The 23849-nt window shown below is 33.6% G+C and overlaps 1 protein-coding gene across 5 annotated transcripts in view; it reads left to right on the top strand.

Moving 5' to 3' along the window:
• Positions 1 to 3657: 3657 nt before the first annotated feature.
• LOC101888651 (UNC93-like protein MFSD11) overlaps positions 3658 to 23849 on the top strand; it is a 46101-nt gene continuing 25909 nt past the window's right edge. The window contains exons 1-2 of one of the 5 annotated variants that reach the window (XM_059127006.1): positions 3680 to 3904; positions 4474 to 4704. In XM_059127006.1, the coding sequence (XP_058982989.1) occupies positions 4618 to 4704 (87 nt within the window). In that variant the 5' untranslated portion in view covers positions 3680 to 3904; positions 4474 to 4617. Of the gene's footprint in view, positions 4705 to 23849 lie in introns of all 5 variants that reach the window. The other 4 variants (XM_005183049.4, XM_005183048.4, XM_020036589.2 and 1 more) reach the window with 4 other exon arrangements.

Here is a 23849-nt window from a genome sequence, read left to right as displayed (position 1 = left end):
ATAATATTTATGACAACTTTAAGCTGATATTATTTATCTTTCAACTCAAACTGCGTATTTATTTCTTTTACTTCTAATGTTGTACTTTCCTTACGTATAGTTCACACAACGGTTTCCAAATCTAATGAGCAGTATTCTTGCACTCACCAACACTGTTTTCTTTATTACATGGGAAGAGTTCAGAAAAAAATATGGAGAAAGGAAATGACAATAACCAGTTGATTACTCTACAAATAAATAAAAGTGTTAATATTCTCAGGTTAATGTTTCTTTATTATTCCATTTCGCTCTTAAATAAAACAAAGTTTTCTTTCAAACCTAAGCAGTTATTTGGATAGAAGGGTACAAAAAATAGGCAATATACATGTGTTCCAACTCAAAAAAGAAGAGAGAGCTTTTGTTTATTTTCATAAATGTCCTCTCTTGGCTGCAACAACTGACAGGGGTGGGAAGTCACTATAGATAGCATCTTTTGCTCAATGTATAAAAATATAGCATCTTCACAACAATAATGCATGATAAGCTAATTGAAAAACTCCGAATGACAATATATACTTGAGGGTGTGTGACATGTCTTTAGATGTCCCAAATATGAGAAAATCTAAGTATTCTCCCACTAAGTGTTTAAAATAGCTATACAATTGAATCGATTTTATAGTAACATTCAGCAACTCTTGAAAATTGCCAAATCTACGAGACTACTAAAACAATGAAATTTCTATGCAAAAGCCACGTCGTATATTGTATTTTCAGTAATTAAAGGAAGTTGCCTTTGAGTTAGGGACCAAAAGAAAGGTTTGGTTGTTCTGCTAATGAGGACGTTTACGTGTGGTCAAATTCCCAAATCGACTTTTCTAAATCGAATTTGCTATTACCGTACAATAAAAAATGTAAAGTGAAGCTACCAACTTGTAACAATTTTTTTCTAAGTGTGTCCAATTTCTGCCAATTTTGTGTGTTTAATTGTTTTGAAAAATAAAAAGAAAAAAATTTCAAAATTAATGATTCGAAGAAACGTATATTGCGCATTAAAGCTATTAAGCTGTTTTAATGTGAAATTAAAAGATTGAAGATTCTGGATCACACTTTTGAAAGAAAGGGCTGTATTTCTATAGTTTTAAGAAGCTGTTTTATCTCCTTAATGTACCATGCATGCAACGATCATGTGTTTTTATACTTTAAATTTAATTTTGTCATTCCGTTTATAACACATCTAAGACATTGTCGTGGACCTGAACAGTATATGATTGTAAGTCGCTTTAGCGATGTCCGTCTATCTGTTGAAATCACGATACAGCCCATATTATTTGATGTAGAGCTTAGAAATCTGGCACAGGTGTGTGTATTGTGTCTAGAATGGTTGGTATTAAAAATGATGAATATTGGTCCACGTTATTCGGTATTTTAATGATTTTAACCACTTTTTTCAACGATATTGTTACAAAGTTGATATTAAGAGGTTTTAACGGATCCTACCTCTGTAGGCAATACATTAACTATATGTGTTAACCCCTATATAATGGTACCTCCCAATGTTGGGTATTTTGATGGTTTTAGCCACGTTTTTGAGGGATTTGTCTAAAAATTGGATTTGTCTAAAAATTGGTTTGTAATTTGTTCTAGCTCCAATTGCGGAATATTGTATAAATAGGTCCACGTTTTCGTAACCCACCCCCATATAACCGTATCTCCTGATATTTGCTATTTTGATAATTTTTGCCACATTTTTCCATAGATTTGTCTGAGAAATGGTATTTGTAGTTCGTCACATGGTACAATGAAGGGAAGGTAGGCATACTTTGAAAAAATGGCAAGTATAGAGGTCTACCGGTTTGGCTTGTAATGTCAGAATTAGTATCAAAACAATAAAAAATCAAACAACTTGATGAATTTATTTTGAATAAATAATTGAAAAACGCGATAACTGAATGAAAGGTCAAGACTTCTTTTCGAAATCATGTACTATATATCTCTAAAGGATTATTTCGCTACAAAAACTCTAGATTTTGTCGAAGCATACGTTGAAATAAACATTTTGAAAACACCCGAATTTGAATGTTTTCTGAACAATTTTTTTGTTATTGAAAAGAAAACACATACATAAACAAATAAAGATGACATATTAAGCCAAGAAAATAAAAAAATTAAAATCATATGGTATCATAACCCTACCTTGATATCATTGTACCATGGTTCGTAATAGGTTTTAGGTTCGGTTGTACTCTTGCTCTTTATATTGAATTAGTTTTAAAAAACTCCTTCAAACAAAAGCTTTAACACTTCTACACAAGATTATTGTTAAATAAAGTCTAGAATATATCTTCAATAGAATAACATTTAACAGATCCAATAGAGGTAAAAAGATTATGCCTTTTAGAAGGAAAATCTGGGTTTCTTTTTTGGGACAGTTCGTCTCTGGAATACTTTTCCATCTGACATACAAAGCATCAGCAACGTGTATATCTTTAAAAATAGGCTTAATTTCTTTTTTTCAAAATATGGAAACAAACACTTAACATAAATAACTAAACAATATATGTAATTTTCTTGATCAAATTATGTATTTTATTGCTTTAGTCTAAGTTGGAAATGTTTATAATATTTGTCGCCGGTACTGTAATTTATAAAATATTAATCTTGTTGTGCAGGAAGAAATAAATATATATAGATCCACATTTTCGTATAGCCCCCATATAACGGTACCACCCAATATTTGGTATTTTCACAATTTTAGCAATATTTTCTAACGGATTTGTATAACATTTAGTATTTGACAATATATTTTTTTGTTTTTGCATCTCTTTGAATTTCAAATCATGGAAAGGGTAACTGGCCGACCTTATAACGGCCATGATTATGTTTTTCCATTTTCTTATATCTGAAGGCTTACAAGCGGAATCTGTCACGGCAAGAGAAGACTTATGAATGAATTCGTCTCATTTGTGACCTTATCAGATAGGTTTTGGTATTATAATTAAAACACTAACGGAATTTCCTGAAAGCAGAGTTTTAGTTTTTTGTACAAAACGATAGACCAAAAAGTATATTTTTTGGTTGAAGACGAAAGTCTAAAGCTTTCCTTTACTTTGTGGGTATGCATCCTTACTTTGGTGGAAAATATATGTATGCTTTATCACAGCCTTAATAGTCCATAATTTGCTCTTCCTCACAAGTTACTGAGTTATGCAGTTTTATTACATAACTTCCCATCCCTGGCAAGTGGGGAGCCAAAATAAACTAAACAAACAAATCGCTGTCGTTTTAATATTTTCTCTTTCAATCTCTCTGGTTGACAGGGCGAGCTAGAGTAAACTGAAGCAAGTAGATAAAACGAAAACAGAGAAACGGAAAATAAAAACAAACTACATAAATGGGGGGCTTTGTCATTAGATTTGTTTTTGTCTCTTTTTGTTTTGCTTCTTGGTTCTTCGTTCCATAACTTGTAGGTCCGTCGTTTGTTTGGCCTATGATGGGCGACGCTTCAAATGCTTCGGCATTTCAATTATTCATTCAAACATTGCTTTGAGGGGTAGGGCACTGACATTGCAAGTGGAATTGAGAATTCTTTAACTTGATTTTTGTTGTTGCTTGTGTACTCAGTGAATACGTCAACGTCGGCGTTGCCATCGACGTCACAGTTGCCTTTATTAGTAACCATTGTAGTATGTAGCCGCTTGCTTGGCTGTTTACTCATTCAATAGCCTGTCTGTTGGCTCGACTCATTTTGCTTTGAATGCTCCAACGTGTCTGTCGTGTGTATCGCCGCCGCCGCTTCGCTTCGATTTGTTTTAATTCTGTGTTGGGCGCATCACTGCGAAAAATGTGTTTTTCAATTGAATGCTAAGTTTTTTTGCTGCAATTTCAGTTGTTTAATTCGTTTTGTGTTAGCAAAAAGTGAATTGAAGTACGAAGAGGAAAATAAATTTAAAACGAATTACAAAAAAAAAAAAAAAAAAATAAACATAATAAATCTACGCCCTACATTTTGTAACGCTGTCGTCTCCTATTGGGTTTTCCTATCAACAAAAACGGAATTCTTACAAGAATAGAAGAATAATTGGAATTTAGAATCATCTGTCAATTACGTGATTTTACGGGTGGAGCCGCTATTCGGGATATAGGTACCTACACGAGTCAATTTTGTTTTGAAAACAAATGAAATAAATATTGAATAAAGCTGTTGCTTAAGTTTAATAATAAAAAAGTACCTTCCTACTAACCCCCAAAATTTAAATTTCTAAAAAAAATCTAAAATACATTCCTAACTAATCTCAATGCGGTGCTTTACCCGGATGTTTTAAACCGCACATTTTTTGCTTTTGTTTTGGAGGCAATCTGCCTGCATACGATTTCGTGTGTGTATGCGTGTTCGTATATATATTTGGATTTAGAAATGATCTGAAAACGCAAATTGCAGATAAAAAGCATAGACTAATAACAAAGAAATTTCAAAATATTGTATTTGCGTTTTAGAACAAAACGAAAACGCCAACAATAGTCCATTTCACGCTTTAAAACGTCTGATAACAAGAAGCAACAACTGCAACTGAGAGTTATATTTATTGCATCAATTCGCTTGTAATCGCAACAACATCTACAACAGCAGCATCCACAAACATGGATATCAAATTTGTCAATGTGCTCATTTTGGGCTTTGGCTTTATGTTCGTCTTTACATCGTTCCAAACGATGGGGAATATTGAGGTAAGTGAAATTTTCAGGGAGGGGAAAGCCGATTTGTTTGCCTACACGTTACTATGTCCTTTTAATGAGGATGTTATGAAAATTGAGTTTAAGTATTGTAAAGAGTGTATTCCCTTCACCTTCGCACACATCATATTTTCCGTCCAAATTGGTTCAGATTTGAGTGATTAATTTGAACAAATTATTTCAAAATGTTGGTAGATGACTTTGAGGTACAGTAAATGAGAGCGAGTGAAGGGAGCAATTTTGACAGTTGAATAACATTTTCACATTGGAGATTGCATAATAAACATGTAAAAAAACAGCTAAGTTCGACCGGGCCGATCTTTCGATACTCTCCACCATTTGGAAGGAACTTGCAAAATATTAAGAAAATTTCGTCGAAAATTACCGTTCATATGAAAACCGTTATATGGGGACTATATGTAGAGGACCTGCATACAAATTTTGTCATTGGCTGTAGTACCCATTAGGAACTTAAAATACGAAATTCAACACAATTCCGTTGAATAATGTCGCTAATAGCATCAAAATGTCGAAAAAAGAAGGTAACGTTATATGTGGGGTATACCAAGATATGGACCAGATTATACAACTTTCTGCCATAGTTTGAAGTATCCATTATGAATTTTAAATGCAAATTTTGAAACAATTCCGGTCTATAAAGTCTCTAATACTATAAAAATAGAGAATATTGGAAGGTACCGTTATATAGGGACTATACGAAGGAGTCGACCTGCATAAGTAATTTGTTGTCATAGATATTAACATCTTCCAATGCGAAATTTGAAACGAATTCGGTGAATAGTGTTGCTAAAACCATTAAAATACCGAATATTGAGAGTTATCATTATATGGGGGACAGATAGACAGAGTATGGGTATTTCGAGGAGTTTCAAACGGAATGATGAAGTAAATATACCCACCACAGTATGGTGGAGGGTATAGAATGCAGTGAAGAATTCATTAAAAATGGTAAAAACTAAAAATATCATGGTAGACCAACAAAAACAAAACAAGTAAACAAGCTGTAAATTCGGCGGGTCGAACTTCGAACCCTCCACAATTTTTAAAGAATTTGGCAATTTTCAAATAAATAAAATCCGTTAAAAATTCTGTTAAAATCTTAAAAATACCGAATATAGCCGTATGTGCAGGGTGAGACAAAAATGTCGGAAATAGCATCAAATTTTGGAATAAGTTTAGATTTGTTCGAATTGGTCACCTTTGGCACGAATTATGGCCTTCAAACGCCCAATGAAACCGTCACACGCTGCCCGAATGTTGCTCTGCGGTATTTTGGCCCATTCCCGACGAAGCGTTTGCTTGAGGTGATCAACACTTTGGTATTTTTTAGTGCCAACCTTGCTTTTCAAAATACTGCAGACACAACAGGATAAGCTAGTAAACAGGATCATTTTGTTTGTTTACAAACTGCTGGACAACGAATGTTTTCTCATCGGAGAAAACCAAATTCGGCAGTTCACTACTTTCGGCCAAGCGAAGCAACTCTTTAGAGTCTATTTTCTTTCTGTTGCGGTGTAAGTTCTTGCACTTTTTGGAATGTAAAAGGACTTTACCCCGAGCGTATTTTTCAATATTTGACGAATGGAATATTGCGATATGTTAAGCTCACGAGCCATTTTTTGGACACTGCGACGCGGGTTTCGATCAAGTCGCCTCTTTACTTTTCGAATCATTTTTGCTGATGTTGCTGTTTTCTTCCGTCTTCCTTGACGTCGGGCTACGCTACCAGTATCACAGTAATTAGCGATGGTACGAAACACAAACGATTTATTCATATTATTAAATGCTGGAGTGCTCTAGCGATAGCCACTTGTGGTAAAAATCTAGTCACGCTTGAATTCCAACACGAATATTTTTTTTCGAAAATTCTCACCAAAATGCTTTTGTACGCTTGTAAACAATATAATGAGCTGTAACTGGAATAATTTTAATATCTGTCGGACGAGTGGTTTAGTAATGACAGCAGTCTGAAGTAGGTTGCAGTTCTTTCATCTCACCCTGTATAGCTTCAATGTATATGTTTCATCCGTTCTCATATTCAAATCCCCCATAACCGTAATAGGTTCTCCATAACAATGGTATATACTAACATATATCAAATACAGTCTAGAAATACCTTCGGCAATTTATGTCGAAACCGATTCAAGATTATTTATAGCTACCATATGTATTGTCCTTTGATTTTTAAAGTTCTTCTATAGAACTATTAATAAAACACAAATTTATTCAAATTATTTATTAACTTAATGTGTAACTTTTTACAAATTTCTCCAAAATTGTCATACCACCCTTAAAGTTTTACCTTCAAAATTTGCGGGCGTGTGTGTAGCCTTGCATTCAAGTTCAACTGTATGGACATTCGATGTTTTTAAAGTATTTCAACGATACACACAATTTTACATTGCTCTCCATGTTGTTGTCCTCGACCTAGAACCTTAAAAAAGCAAACAAACCAAAAAAATATGTTTGTTGTATTATCCTGCAATATGGTAGACACATAAAGCTTTTTTGTTATTTTATCCCGAAGTTGTGTGTTCGTTGTTAGTATCATCAAAGAGAATTGCTGTCGCAGTTTGTTTTATTTGTGTTTCTTTATGTTTATTGGCGGCGGTGGTTGTGGTTTATTGCTGTTGTTCTCTGGTTTGTTATTACATTTATGAATAACCTTGAAATAGAAACAGGACACTTGTTGGGGGAGGGTAGGGTGGAGTAGAGAACACAGTGAACGGGGAGCATAACACCCACACTTGAATGAATACTTATTTCTTCTTCTTTTTCTGCTGATAGATTGAGTGTTTCTTTAAATGTCGTCAGAAGTCACTTTTACTGGTATGACATTCAATTTATTGCTCCTCCCATCCTTTATGCACTCCCCCTTCCTTTCATTCCTCTTGTCATAGTTTGGTGGAAAATCCTATTTGTTTGCAGATTGAACAAATTACAAATGACTTTCACTTTCCCTTTGTTAGAATTGTATGTGGGCATGTATGTATGTTGACGTTTGTACTTGTTTTATGTCAGGACAATGATTTCGTTTTCTATATTTACTTGGCGACAGTTGGTAAATTAATTTTGTCTGTCCTTTTATTACATTGCCGATCAACTGGGGAGCACATGACGTCAACGTCATTAGAATTCATTTAAGAACGAATATGGAAGTGTTTTTTTTAATAGAAGACATAATTTGTATATTCTTGGAACTTGTCGTAGAAGATAATTATGACATTTATTGTATCCTATGAGGGATGTCTGTCAGATTTATGTGATTCTATTGAGAAGGACTATTAAGATCATTTAAGGAATGCTTCTGCATCTTCTAGTAAGACTAATTTCTGAGCTCATGTAAGGAAATCCTAAGCTCTATAAGAAAATGAAATCGCAGAATAACTGTTTTCTCTCATTTCCTTTATTCCAAAATCAATGCCACCATTTATACCGCACAAGTGATGATTGATGGGAATTGTTTAGCTAACTTGTTTTCAAACATACATTTTACACTTTCTTCCTGTTTCACTTTACATTGTTAACGCTCTAATATTCTTAGTTGATTAAAATACGATTTGAATTTGTTCAGCATGGAACAAGGAAAACGCCATCAATCTTTATGCTTGATTTTTTAATCAAAACCAAGCTCAGCAAATATAAAGCTGCTTACTTTAGTCTATAATGCTTAAGGTAAAATAGAATTAAGATGTAGAAAAATGTAGAAATGTTTTAAAAAAATAGTCAGAGAAAAAATAGTTAAATTGTCTATACAAAAAAGAAAATCTTTTCTTCTGAAATAAGGTTGTTAGTCTGTAAAATAAGTTTACCCTAAGGATTGTTATTGGTGTCCCTAAGGATTGTTATTGGTGTCCACTTTGTGTAGAAGAAAATATTTTTCATGTAATATAGGCTACGGACTGATAAAAACGTTTAGGGTGGGTGCTTGCTAATTATAAGATAGCTAGACATGTGAGATCTCTCTATAAGGTCTCCCTTTTCCACCTCTTTTTATACCCTACACCACAAGGTGGTCAGGGCATTATGTCTTTGTGCATTTGTTTGTAACAGGCAAAAGGAAACGAGATAGACCCATAGTTCCTTTTGTTGATCTGCATAGAATCACATTCTGAGTCGATTTATGCATGTCCGTCCGTCTGTCCATGCATTTTTGTAAACAAAGTACAGATCGCATTTATTGCCCTATCCAGATGAAATTTTGCACAAATCATTTGTTTGGCCCAAGGACGAACCCTATTGAAATTGGAGATAATCGGTCAAAATTTAGATATAGCTCCCATATATATCTTCGTCCGATTTGCCTTTAATTGTGCACCAAACGTGTAATATCAGTCCGAATAACATGGAATTTTGCACGTACGATCAGATTTGACCTGAAAATATGTATGCCAAATTTGATCGAAATCGGTTCAGATAAAGCTATAGCTCCCATATATATTGTTCATCCGATTTGTTATTTTTGTCCTCCGCAGCCGTAATATGCACTCTGTAACAATAATATTTAGGGAAATATATCAAATACAGCTCAGAAATATCTTTGCTAAATTTTATCGAGATCGGTTCAGATTTGGATATAGCTCCCACATATATCTTTATCTGATTTCAAATTAATTTTGCACCAAATGGGCAATACAAGTCCGAATTTAAAAGATACAAATGCTTCGGCATATTTAGTCCTTTGAAATTTAGATTATAATTATAGGGTGTATGATTGAATTCTTCCATAAAAACTTTTAATTGTTATGTGGAGCTCAACTAAATTAGCAAAGTGGTGTAGTGTATCATAAAATCGGCCCGCCCGACTTTAGGACTTTCTTTACTGGTTTCTAACATATGCATGTTTTTTCTCTTTTCACCTAAGCGTTTGTTATATTACTATAATAATCTATTGAGGACTTTTGAATAGTCAGTGTCTTATAACAACTCAAGAAGAAGATTAAGGTCCCTGATTACGTTGGTCCTTCCAGCCGGATCTAAGTTTGCAAAGAGAATTGCTGGTGTTAGTTAGGGTGATAAACAAGACACTTAAGAAAACGAAAAAGAGAAAATGCAGAGTCAGTATTTTAAAGATTTGACGCGAGATTTGCCATATTAAGGTCGAGATCGATTTGAGATGAACTGAAGATGATTTGTTATGCTATATAGATGTTTTCCCAAGGAAAAAAAGAACTCGAAGCTCAGTCTTTTCTGATCTAAGCCTTATTTTTAAATTAAATCTCTGTCTTTTTTGGTAGTAAAAAATCGAAGCTCAGTATACTGGGTTTTTTCTGTTCGAAAATACACCACTTGTGCTATTGAAGCATTTTTCCGGTATGAAAGAAATCAAGCCTTGTATTCTTGAGGGTTTTTTTCCGATATGAAAAAATCGATCCACAGTTCTTAAGCATTTTTTCCTAAAGCAATACTTTTCGTATAACATTGGCATTCATAGGATTCGTATACCAAAGTTATACTTTTAGCATAACTTTAAAAATATATCCCTTCACCCAATGCCCAATTTCGTACCCCTTTGCACTTTTGGAACAATTATTGTGCACACCTTCATATCTTAATCACAAACACCAACAATAATTATCAAATTTTAGGATTTCAGTTCTATTCCTTAACCCATTGCCAAATTTGGTATTATATAGTACTTTTCTACTATTATAGTACATATATATCAAATTTCGGGATTTCATCTCTATCCCCCCACCTCATACCCAATTTTGTACTTTTCGTACCAATATAGGACGCATTATTATCAGTAATCTAAACATCAAATGTCAGCTCTATTCCTTTAACCAATACCAAATTTAGTACTATTTAGTACTTTTTGTACAGTTATAGTACATATTTCTAAATCCACCTCCATATCTCAATTCCAGATATCAACAGAGACCTCAATATGATTCAAACTCTATTCTTTTCCCCAATACCAAATTTAGTACCATTTATTACTTTTGGAATAATTATAGTACAAATCTCCATATCTTTACCACAGACATCAACAGTGACATCTATGTCACATTTTGGAATTTCAGTTATTTTCCATCACAAAATACCAAATTTAGTACTATTTACTACTTTTCGTATAATTATAGAACACATATCCAAAACCATTTCCATATCTCAATGGACCTTAATATAAAACTTATTATTTATTACATCACCTAATATCAAATTTAGTACCATTTAGTATTTTTCGTACAAATATAACCACCACCAGATCTGAAACAGAGATACCATCAGTAATCTAAATGTCAAATTTACGAACGTTATCTTTATTCCTTTACCCAATACCAAGTACTGCTATTCAGTATTTTTCGTACAATTATAGTACATTCTTTTCGAAACCATCTCCATATGTCCAGGCTACACTTTAGCAACGACCTTAATACCAAATTTCAGATTGCAAGCACTATCTGTTCACCCAATGCCAAATTGTACCAAACATAGTAAGATTCTGTACTTTTCGTGTGCTTGAACTACACATATCCAAAACCATCTCTTTATCATAAACGCAGTAGGGGCTCCAAATAAAAATTTCAAAATTCCAGCTTTATCCGTTCACCTTAAACCAAACTGTTTCAATTTTAGTACCATTTAGTACCATACAGCTCGCACACTTAGTACACATTTTCAAAACAACCTTCACATGGCAAACTTACTTGCCAACCTTGATTTACATACCAAATTTGAATTTTTTTATGTCAGTACACTTACATATACCAAATGGTACCATTTTGAACTTTTCATAACCTTAAAACTCGAATTTCCAAAAACTCTTTGGTACATCTATTCTGCACTCTATCACTTGCTCTCATTCTGTCTCTATCGGTTCACCACAATTTCAATTTTTACCAAATGTAGTACCACACATAAGTAAAAGCTTCCATAACAACCTACATCATACAATCAAATAGAAATGTTATTTCCCATTTTCAGGATTCCATCCCTAACGGTTCACACAAATCCAAATTGGAACAAAATTTAGTACCATTTGGTACACATAAGTACGAATTTCCACCTCAGTCCTACAATGCAATAGTAATCTTATTTCCAAATGTCAGTATTTCAGCTCTATAGGTTTACCCAAATCGAAATTGTACTAAATTTAGTACCACATAGTATGTTTCTAAGTTCATTCAGGTTTATATATAGTTTCCGATTTAACGATTTATAAATGAGTTAAATTTAAAAAAAAAACACAGATCGATTCAAATATTACTATAACTTAAATATAAAAATCGGCAGCCGATTTGAGCTTCCAGCAATATGAAAGACGTAATATGCTACCGATATTAAAATCTTCCGGTCAAGACTAATATACGCCCTTGTAAAATATAAATCCGATCAGATTTGTGTATGTCTTCCTCCGATGTTTACAGTGTTTCAAATGCGCAATATATGAAAATACATAAGAAACAAAATTCAGCTTTCGATTTTCGAGTCGTTTTTCAGCCGAAATGTAGGTTTATGAGATTGGGTGAAGATCGATCAAGATTTAATCATAACTTCCGTATAAATATGGCAGCCGAAAATGAGAGCTCCCATCAAAATATATTTTTAAATCCAATCTTGCGGAAGACATATCAATGATCTCCTGAAAAATGTTTTTTATAAATATTTTTTCATTCATGCAATAGCTCTTATGACAAGCTATGCTGATTGTAACACGCACTAGCCACAAATGCTTTCAAGGTGGCTTGTCTTGCGTTTGTGGAAAGTATTGACTGTGATTTTTTTTTGGAATTCAATGTGAAAATATAAACTATTTTCACCCAGCGAAAGAAATGCTTCGATGATTATAACAAGCCATCAAAACAAATTGTGCGAGTTCAATGAACCTGATTTGGGCCACAATGTAATTGAAATTAAATATTTTTTGTAATAATAATAACATTTTTAAATTCCACAGAGATATTTGAGTTATTGTGTGTCTCATAAATTCATTGACATTGAAAAAGGTCGATGATTTTTTTTCAAAACAAAGTGGTGTTTTTGCAGACGGCTAGAAAGCTGTTTTTACGTTGAGAAAGCAGGCTTAACGGGTGATCAGAAGGGAGTCTTAAGAGACCGTCCGTTTTTGAACGTCTAAATGGAGCATTTATAGAAGATCAGAAAGTGGTCTATAGTCTAAAGATAACGAAGATATTCTTTTTAGACTCCTAGCATGTTGCTCTGTCTTTGTCAATGTAACTTCTACTGCAGTCCCCCCTTCAATATGTGTTTTTTTCTCAGTTTCCTTGAATTACGACTATCAAATATCAAATGTTTTCTTATTGGAATTTGTTATACAATCACTTTGTATACCATTACTACCTAGTTTCTTTTATTTTTTTCTGTTTCTTAGGTAATACTTCATCGTCATAGGCTAACATTTACTGGTTTGGAATTTCCTTTTAGCCAATTGATATTTAACTTCAACTGCTGGTGGTGGAGGTGAATGGTTTCTTAGACCACAAACAAAGAAAAAAAACAGAATAACACCAACAACAAAGACCAAGGTAGATTGGACAGCCAAGACAAAAAAAAAAACAAGGCTATCGATTGGCAGGAGGGGGTTTTATAAGGTGGCCGACTCTATGGTTACAATAAACAATTATTGGTATTTATTAAAGCCAGAGTGTTGTAATCTGAGCCTTAACGAAAATAATCACAGCGTTAAAAAATTTACACGCCCTGTTTGCAAATGCCAATTATTTTCTAGAAAATATTTGGATTAACATTGCAAAAATTGAAGTGGAATTTATGTTCCACATAGAGTCTTATAAGAAAGGCTAAAGAATTGCGTCCTTTTTTAAAGACGAATTTCTAAAGATTCGATTAAATAGGGGCGAGTGAGAATGCTCTAAACTAGGTAATATTCCAAAAGCTTCTCTGAGAGTCGAGTTCTTAATTTGTCATGTAAAAAAGTCATGAAGAACTGAGAGTCGCTCTATTTTCATAAAAAATCTCCAAGTTTTTTTTAAGAGCGATCAAAGTCTCCTGTATAGATGATCGACTCTTCCTAAAAAAAGAATTCTTATCCATATCAATGTTCTGATATTGAGATTTGATTTTTCCTTGGAAAAAATGTTTTTTTTTTCATGAACTGGTATCCTCAAGAACTGAGAGTTGATTTTTTGGTACATAGAAAAATTTTTCAACATTAACGGATCATTGTTTTCCATATAAAAAAACTCAGATTTTCTATAGAAAACAAGCACTTAAATTCGGCACTTATGAAAAAATGTCCAAGAGAGCCGATGTTGAGTATTCGAAAGGTATATGTTGCTTCTCTTATTAGATAATTGCTTTGGACTTCAAAAACAAAAAATTATCTAAAACAAGTTAAAAAGTATCTCTCGGTTTAGCCGACAGATGTATACCCTCAGCCAATGTTCGATTATTAAAAGAGGTTTGAACTTTATTGGTAACTTCCTTCACTAAATCTTAAAATGTGCGTGAGGTACCAGGTATAGTCGACCGAAGCATTCCATTTTCATACTTCATGTAATACAGATAAATATATCGGATTATACAAGTAAATCGAATCTTTATATCCAGTTTTGTGCGAATTCATAAACTCGATATTCATCTTAGGTTTCTGGTTGAAAGCAATATTTAGAGATAGCAAGTTCTAAAGATAAAAGTATTGAAAATTGTGCTTCTTTGTGGGTGAGGCACCAGAAGGGGTTCGCAGAAATATTTCATTTTCACCACAGATCTTTTGTTAACAAAAATGTTTGTATGTGTAAAAATTTGAAAATATTGAACCACGTGTGGGGGAGGTACCAGAAGAAATCGTCCGATCTCTACCATCTTTATAATAGATCTTGTGTTGAGGGAAATATTGCGATGTACCAAATCTGAAGGGAATCGGATGTTCATTTCGCGTTTTATAATCTTCATGGATTTTACAAAATTTTGATCGTTTGTGGTGGAGGTGCCAGAAGGAGTAAACCGATATATTCTATCTTAAAAACAGATTTAGGGGTTTAAAAATTTTGGGATGTGTGATTTTTTAAGACAATCGGATTCTTACATCACATTTTATAAGGATTATTTTCAAAATGTTAATTTCGACCTTTTGTGGTCTTTGTACCAGACCTTGGGTTAATACAATTATAGGGATGTGTGAAATTTGAAAACATTTAGACTCTTACATCAAATTTTATAAGAGTTGTAATTAGTCAAAATTTTGACCTTGATAGAGTGGACCGATATTGTCCAATGTCGCACTTGACGTAGCACTGTCGCAAATATTAGGATTCGCAAAGTTGGAGCAGAATCGGATTATCGTTTCTCTTTCTGTGCAAAAAATATATTTTGAAAATTTCGACCTTTTGTGGGGGAGGTACCAGAAGGAGTGGACCGATATAGTCCATTTTCGAACTTGACCTAGCATTGGTGTAAATATTAGGATATGCAAAGTTGGAGCATATATATATATATATATATATATATATATATATATATATATATATATATATATATATATATATATATATATATATATATATATGTATATATATATATATATATATATATATATATATATATATATATATATATTATCAAATCGGATACTCCCTTCGAGAGTTATTGTGCCAGAAAGACAGGCAGACGGATGGACGGATTTGGTCCAATGATGGGAGCTATACGAAAATCTGAACCCATATAGACTATTTGTTACAGTATCATCAAAATACCAAATATCGAAAAGTTCCGTTATAGGGGGTTGTGGAACTGTACGCATAGTTTTCTGTCATTGGAGGTGGTGCTCATTATAAAAACATTCATATCAATTTTGAGCATATGCAGGGCATGCGGGGAAGATGATGAAACATTGGAGCACTTTCTCGGTCATTCCCCAGCATTTGCAAATAGCACATCCCAATTCTTCGGGAACGATTCCATTCCAGACCTAAATAAGTTAGGGAGTTTCGATAAGGCCAGTGAATTTCAAATAAAATGGACTGTAAACTGCCTGTTCTCTATCAACAACCTCTTAGTCTAGAGCGCACAACAGACCAATACTGGCTTAATTGTCTGTCCACCAGGACATGTGGCGATCGTTTCGTCCCTTCTTTCAACCAAAACTAACATAATATTTAACAATTTCCTTAAATCGTAAACTGTCTAGTAACTAACTGCCGATTTGCATTAAAATATACTCATAAAATAGTCATATTACTCAAATGGGCCGGTATCATTGTATGGGGGTACGCCGTGGGCCTATACGACCTATTTACTAAACTAGAAATGTTAAGAACCTAAAATATATTTCAGTAAAGAGGTTTCATTATGTTTGGAAGCTAGAGTAAATAACACAGATCTAGCTCCTAGCTCTAGCTACGAAATGCGAGTTTTAGAAAATACATGTATAAATCGACTCAGAATGTGAAGCAAGAAGTCTTTATGGATGAATGAATCCTTTTAGAAGCCGTATTTTCAAGATAATTAATATGAAACGTATTTTTCAATGACGTCCCGTATTTCTCAATGACGTCATGCTATTCAAGGTCAGCATTAAAAGAATTCTTAAACACGAGTTTCTATTGATTTGAAAAGTTCATACACCCACTTTTAAAACACGTTTTAAAAATTTATCCAACTGCGCAGTATTTGTTTCTGGTTATAATCTCAATAGTCAGCTGGAGACTGTTTATATATACAAAAAAAAAAGTATACATATATAAGAATGTATGTTAGAACAATAAAGACAAACGCTTGACAAATTATTCCCCCAACTAGTTTGATCGGTAAATGTGAACATATTTTAATAATATTCAATGTTTTGAAACAATATTTTATTCTAATGTGTTAAAACAAGATTATGAAGAGAAAGCCATACATGAAAGGAATGCAGTTGACAATATTAAATTTATAACAGTCTATTCACTGCTTTAAACATACCATATTACGCGTAAATACTAAAAATTAAAAAGAAATTATACGTCCCTCGTAAATGTACAGGTTCCATCCGAACTTTGTAGATATTAACAAGTAAAAAAGCTGTAAGTTCGGCCGGTTCGAAAAAATCCGTTTAAAATTCTGTTAAAATCTTAAAATTACCGAATGCCTATACAACGACGTAGACCTGCATAGGCAACTTTTGTCATAAGTTATTACAATATTTAAATGCGAAACTTGAAGAAAAATCTGTTTACAAAAATCTGTTTTACAATTTAGCTAAAATCATCAAAATACCGAATATAGTGGGTACCGTTATATGGGGGCTATACGAAGGCGTGGACCTGCACAGACAATTTTCTGGCATGGGCTGAAGTATCCATTACGAACTTCACATGTGAAATTTGAAACAATCCCGGTAAATAATGTCGCTAAAATCATCAAAATACCGAATATCGGGGGGTACGGTATATGAAGTATCTATTACGAACTTCAAATACCAAATTTGGAACGGTTCCGTTAAATAATGTCGCTAAAATCATCAAAATACCGGATATCGGGGGTACCGTTATATCGGGGCTATATGAAGACGTGGACCTACATGGCTCATTTTTTGACTTAGGATGTAGTATCCATTACGAACTTCAAATACCAAATTTGAAACGATTCCAGTAAATAATGTCGTTAAAATCATCAAAATACCGAATATCGGGGGTACCGTTATATGGGTGCAATACGAAAACGTGGACCTGTACAGGTAATTTTCCGTCTTAGGCTGTAGTATCCACTACGAACTTCAAATGCCAAATTGGAAACAATTCCGGTGAATAATGTCGCAAAAATCATCAAAATACCGAATATCGGGAGGTACCGTTGGACCTACATAGCCCATTTACGAACTTAACCTGCCTACAGGCAAAATATACATGTGTGCAAAATTTTGGCCTTCTATCTTAATTTGTTCGAAAGATAGCGAGATTACAACAGACAGACAGACGGACAGACAGACAGACACACAGACAGACAGACAGACAGACAGACAGACAGACAGACGGACATGGCTAAATCGTCTTAGAATTTTACGCTGATCAAGAATATATATACTTTGTTGGGTCTGACATGAGTATTTCGAGGAGTTACAAACGGAATGACAAAATTAATATACCCTCCATAGTATGATGGAAGGTATAAAAATTCTGTAATGAAATACAGTCCAATGTATTTCCATATTGTGGGATGGTAGATAGTACAATTGGAAAATATATATTTTGAGTTGTTGTTATGATTATTCAACCTGTTGGGGGAGACTACGCATGAGTGTGCCAATATTCTCCATTTTGTATCTGACCTAAGTGTGATATAAATATTACAACGTGCCACATTTGGAATATATAGACTATTTCCTTCACTTCCGATAAATTCCATATTCACATCAGATCTCATTCACCAGGTTGAAAAAAATCGCTGATTTGTTTCGCAAGTTATGGGAGATATAAATATTGGAAACAAGCAAGTGCCTAAACTTATATCGTCAGCGAAGTTCACCTTAAACAGAGACCGTAATACAAAATTTCAAAATTCCAGCTTCATCCGTTGATCCTAAAGAAAACTGTTGCGAATTTAGTACCATTTTGTACAGTTCACACACTTAACACATTTCCAAAACCGTCTCAAACATATTTTCCCACCTTGATTCTCAAATCAGAATTTAATGTTTTTAGCTATATCCGTTCAAACATTAACAAATGGTACCGTTTTCGAAGTTAAGTACCATTTTAGAACTTTCCGTGACCTTAAAGTTCGAATTTCCAAAAAGCCTTTGGAAAATATATTCTGAACTACATCAGTGACTCTCATTCCAAATTTCAGAATTCCAGTTCTATCGGTTTGCCACAATTTCAATTTGTGCCAAATTTGGTACCATTTAGTACACGTAAGTAAAAATATCCATAACAATCTGCATCACACAATTCAATAGAAATCTTTTTCCAATTTCAGGATTCGGCTTACCCAAATCCAAATTGTACCAAATTTAGAACCATTTAGTATACATAAGTAAGAATATTCATAACTACCTACATCATACAGTCCAATAGAAATCTTATCTTCAAATTTGAGGATTCCAACTATACCCGTTCACAGAAACATTTTAATTCTACCAAATATTTCTAAATTTCTAAAACTACCTACATACCTCAGGCCTACATTGCAATAGTACTCTTATGTCCAAATTTATGGATTTCAAATCTATTGGTTCTCCCAAAATTTGAATGGTATCAAATTTAGTACCATTTACTACACGTAAGTACGAATTTCCAAAACTAACTTACATTTCTCAGTTCCAGAATGCAATAGCAATATTATTTCTAAATTTCAGAATTCCAGCTCTACCACCTAAATGTAAATTGTATCAGATTTAGTACTTTTCGTGCACATAAATACACATTTCAAAAACTTCCTCCAGATCCTAATCCTACACTCCGTCAGTAATGTTAGTTTCAAATTTCAGGATTCTATCTCCATCCGTTCCTCTAAATTCAAATTTTACTAAATTTAGTACTGGTTATTATTTTTGGTATACATGAACATGCATTACCAAAACTACCTCCTTACATCGACTCTTCTCCTCAACCTTGATTCCCATTCCAAATTTCAAGTTTTTAGTTCTAAAATTTTAGTACTTTTCGTACACTTATAGTGCGAAATTCCAAAAACTCTTTGGTACATCAATCTACCGAGGTACTATTTCGAACCATCTTCAACCCAGATCTGGTGTTAATAAAAATATTGGGAGTCGTGAAATTTGAAGACAATCAGATGCTTATTTCGCATTTTATGAGAGATATAATTATTGAAAATTATGAACCTTTATGGGGAGGTACCAGAAGGAGTGATTCGATATATTCCACCTTCACACCAGATCTTCTATTAATCAAAAATATTGGGAAATGTGAACTTATAAGATAATCTGATGCTCAATTCGCTTTTTATGTGCTTCGTGTCTATTAAAAAAAGGACTGGGCGATGCATCCCATCTTTTCGCCAGATCTTGTATTAATAAAAATATTGGAATATGTGAAATTTGATGACAATCGGTCTCTTATTTTACATTTATAAGAGTTATCATTATTCAAAATGATGATCCTTTGCGGGGGAGGTATTTGATGGGGTGGGACGATGTTTTCCATTTTCCACTAACAAAAATATTGTGGTTTGCAAAGTTTGTCATCATCTTTTTCTATGACGTAAAATATTTTCTTTGAAGGAATGCACCGATATTGCCCATACCCCCCAATCTAAGTTTGATAATAATATTACGATGTACCAAGTTTTGAAGAAATCGGATACTCCCTTCTAGAGTTATCGTGCGCACCAGCCAGGCAGACAGATGGACGCCAGAAGATCGACTCCAAATGTCATAAAACGGATTTGGTGCAAAAAGACCTATGGTCTAAAACCGGTCTAAATGGTCTAAATGTTGACATTTTGTGGAAGAGGTACCAGAAGGAGTGGACCGATATTGCCCACCTCCGAACTCGATCTAATTTTGACAATAATATTACATATATATATATATATATATATATATATATATATATATATATATATATATATATATTATCAAATCGGATACTCCCTTCGAGAGTTATTGTGCGCACCAGCCAGCCAGCCAGACAGGCAGACGGATTTGGTCCAAAGAGACCTAGGGTCTAAACCGTTATTTCGATGCGGCACATTTTGTCCGTATAAAATTATGTATAACCTCTGTAGCCATTTGGCTGAGAGTATAAAAAAATTTAATGGAGTCCAAGATTTGTATCAGCGAGATCCAAGAGCGAGTTTTACTCTCCATTCGAATTCGATATGCCACTCGAATAAGAGCGATTATGCTTCCTCGTTTTCAAGTGCAAGTAAATTTCACGTCAAAGAATGAAGATTGAATTTGTGTGTCGAGTTTGTTTGTAACTTGTATTATTCTACTAAGGAACCAAAATTTTTTAGTTGTATTTATACCCTACAACACTATGTGTTGGGGGTATTATAAGTTTGATTGGGCCAGAATTTATGTAACACCTCGAAATATTGGTTTCCCATATAGGAAAGTATATATGGATCTTCCTAGCTCGCCGAGCTGAGCCGATCTAGCTATGTATGTCCGTCCGTCCGTCTGTCCGTCTGTCCATGTTAATTTGTAATCACTCTACAGGTCGCAATTATGGCCCGATCCTTACGAAATTTTGCACGAAGGTGGGGTTTGGGTCAGAATAGAAGCCTATTTCTTTTGGAGATGATCGCCAAATGTTTAGGGGTTGAAATGGACCAAATACTGAAAAAATGTCGGATTTTGCAGTAGCTATACACGTCGCAATTATGGACCAATCGACGGGGAATTTCGCATGTAGCTAGAGTTTAGGGCAGGGAAGAAGCCTACCAATTTGGGTGGTCATCGGATAATATTTAGCGGGTAAAATAGACCATATCTTTTGTGTTGAAAAAAATCAAAAATTTTCATTAAACCGCGAATATTTTAAATCCTGGCGAAATCACAAAGCCATGACAAGGTTACTTCTGATCTATACATTGATGTTAACATCCAACAAATCGGATATATAGCAAAATATGTGCGATATATATGTCTATCAAAGAAGATATGCTTGAAAGATCTCTTATATGTCGAGAACGGCTGAACTGATTTCGACAGTTCTCATTAATTCAGAATGGCCTCTTGGCAGGAAAGAAAAAACGTCTAAAAAATCGCATAAAAATATCTCTCTAAAGATGAAAATATTGATTTTTTAAAATTTTCTCATATTTTTTTCAAATTTGTCATATTTTTGGCATATTTTCATTTTGAATTAAACATTTGGTAATATTTCTACAGCTGACAAAACTAAGTAGTTAGGATATCAGCATATCATATACATATCGCATTTATGGCCCGATCCTTATGAAATCTTGCATGGGGATAAGATGAGGATCAGAATAGAAGCCTACTCTTTTTGGAGACGATCGCCAACATAATGGACCAAAAAAACTGCAAAATTGTCAGCAGGTCGTAATTATCGCCCAACCCTCACGCACAACTTTTGTAGACAAAATACGAAAATGTCCATTCCAGTGACTTTTTGGAGAATTCACAAATACAGGAAAGACGCACTTCTGACTATTTCGTTAACGTTGATTTCGTTGAAGAATATAGTCAAATGTATGTATCTCATATAGATGCGATTCAGTCAAAAACCAATAATAAATGATAATCTTTTGCCACTTCTGAGAGATTATAGGTCTTTGGGAAATATTGGTTCCAGATCTAGGAAGACCATTTACGTGCAACATTTACCAATAAATTGGAAATGAGCAAATTAGTTTAAGTTGCTATTATTCGAAAATTAGAGAACGAAACCTGATGGATTTCTTTTATTATTTGTCACAAAATCTTGTGGAATTCTTACGAGTATCTCGCCTATATAAACTGTATCAATTATTATAGTGTTGTAGGGTATTCAACGGTCGGCCCCGCTCGACTGTAGCCTTTGCTTACTTGTTTTTTTTTAATTTTTATTTAATTCGTAAAATGTAATTTGTAATTCGAGCATTCCTTTTATAATTCGAATTATATTCGATTATTTCAATTGTAATTCGAATGATTACATTTGTATTTCGAATTATTCCGTGTATAATTCGAATTATTTATTTCGATTTTTGAATGAAGCAATTCGTTTTACAATTGGAATGATTCGAAGTAGAAATGGAATAATTCGTTTTACAATTAACATGTTTCGAATTAAATCTGAAAAAGGTATACATGAACGACATGGTTTGTCTTGAGGTAAGAAATGAGAAAGATCGATTCGTTCAGTGAACTAAATTACCAACTCTGTTTCAGTCTGTATTTCATGGATGATATTCCCATTTTCCCCTTCTTTTTAACACATTACTGTTTTATGGGGTGTCATCTATGAATGGACGATCTTTTCATTACATTCACCCTTCAAATATATTCCTCCATCCAAATATATTCAAGCGAAAGGTAGGTGTGCCATCCCACATCAAGCAAAAAATCTTTTTTTTGTTTTCAGTGCCAGACAACAGTTTTGTGAGGGGTTTTCTCGCTTCTCGTTTTTTATGTTCGTTTATCGAATTCTTGTTATCTTTGTCATACATCGTGCCGAGCGTGGTAGTTCAAGGTCATTGTATTCTTAATTTCACCCCAGAGGCATTAAACCCATATCAGCTTCGGCAACAAATCAATCTTCTCAGTATTTTGAACATATTTTTATTTGGTTTGTTGTCATTTTGCAAATTTTATCTGGTATTTGTTTTTGTTATTATATTTTGTTGCTTTGATGCCCAATTTACGGTCTACGGGATTTGAATTCTTAATTCAAATTAAATTAACATATTCCAACAATTTCATGTGAACATTTTGTTCAATATTTTTTTTTTTTATGAAAATCAGTTTTTTATCTTTGAAATTCGTTTTGTCGCCCGGTTGAGTGACATTTTGATGGATCCACATCAAAATGGCATTTATAGAAGCGGAAGTTTTGTTTTAAAACTACTACATTGAACTTGACGGATTAGGCTGAATATCTACGTATACGTTATGTGCGGGAAATTATTAAAATATTATTTAAATATTTCCTGGATTGAAAGAAAAAACACGTATAAAACAAGGAAAATATATTATGGAAGATCTGCTAGAATGAGAACTTGAAAAAAAAAATAATAAAACAATGAAAATATATTATAAAAGATATGCAAGGGCATCCTTGCATCCTAAAAATGATATGCAGAAATAAGGCCTTACACTTGGAAGGTATAAAGGCCAGTGGAATTATCTATTTTGAGGGGTCGCACTTTATTTTTTTGTTCCTTCCACCATAAGATGGAAGTTACAACTTTCAAGACAAATAAATGAAATGTGGAATAGATATTTGTAGTACTTCTAAGATGTTAAGTTTAACTTCCCTAATATAACCCGCATATGACGGTACCTCCTGGTTTACGATATTTCAAAGGTTTTTGGTCACAAATATAATAATATTGACCCTTAATAAAATTATAAAAAGTTCTTTGCTTTTAATTTTGTAATGTCAATGGATAGTTCCCCTTATAACAGTTGTCCTTTTTAAAATGTCAGTAAATAGTACTCTTTTTAAGTTCTCTATTTAACCAATCTTGGGAACCATAGAGGGTTATACAGGTCATATCATATCCTGACAGTTTCAGGA

The sequence above is a fragment of the Musca domestica genome, unplaced genomic scaffold, assembly GCF_030504385.1.
Source record: "Musca domestica strain aabys unplaced genomic scaffold, Musca_domestica.polishedcontigs.V.1.1 42, whole genome shotgun sequence".
NCBI classification, from domain to species: Eukaryota; Metazoa; Arthropoda; class Insecta; order Diptera; family Muscidae; genus Musca; species Musca domestica.
The sequence above is the reverse complement of the archived record's forward strand: the minus strand, read 5'-3'. Positions and strand labels throughout refer to the sequence as shown.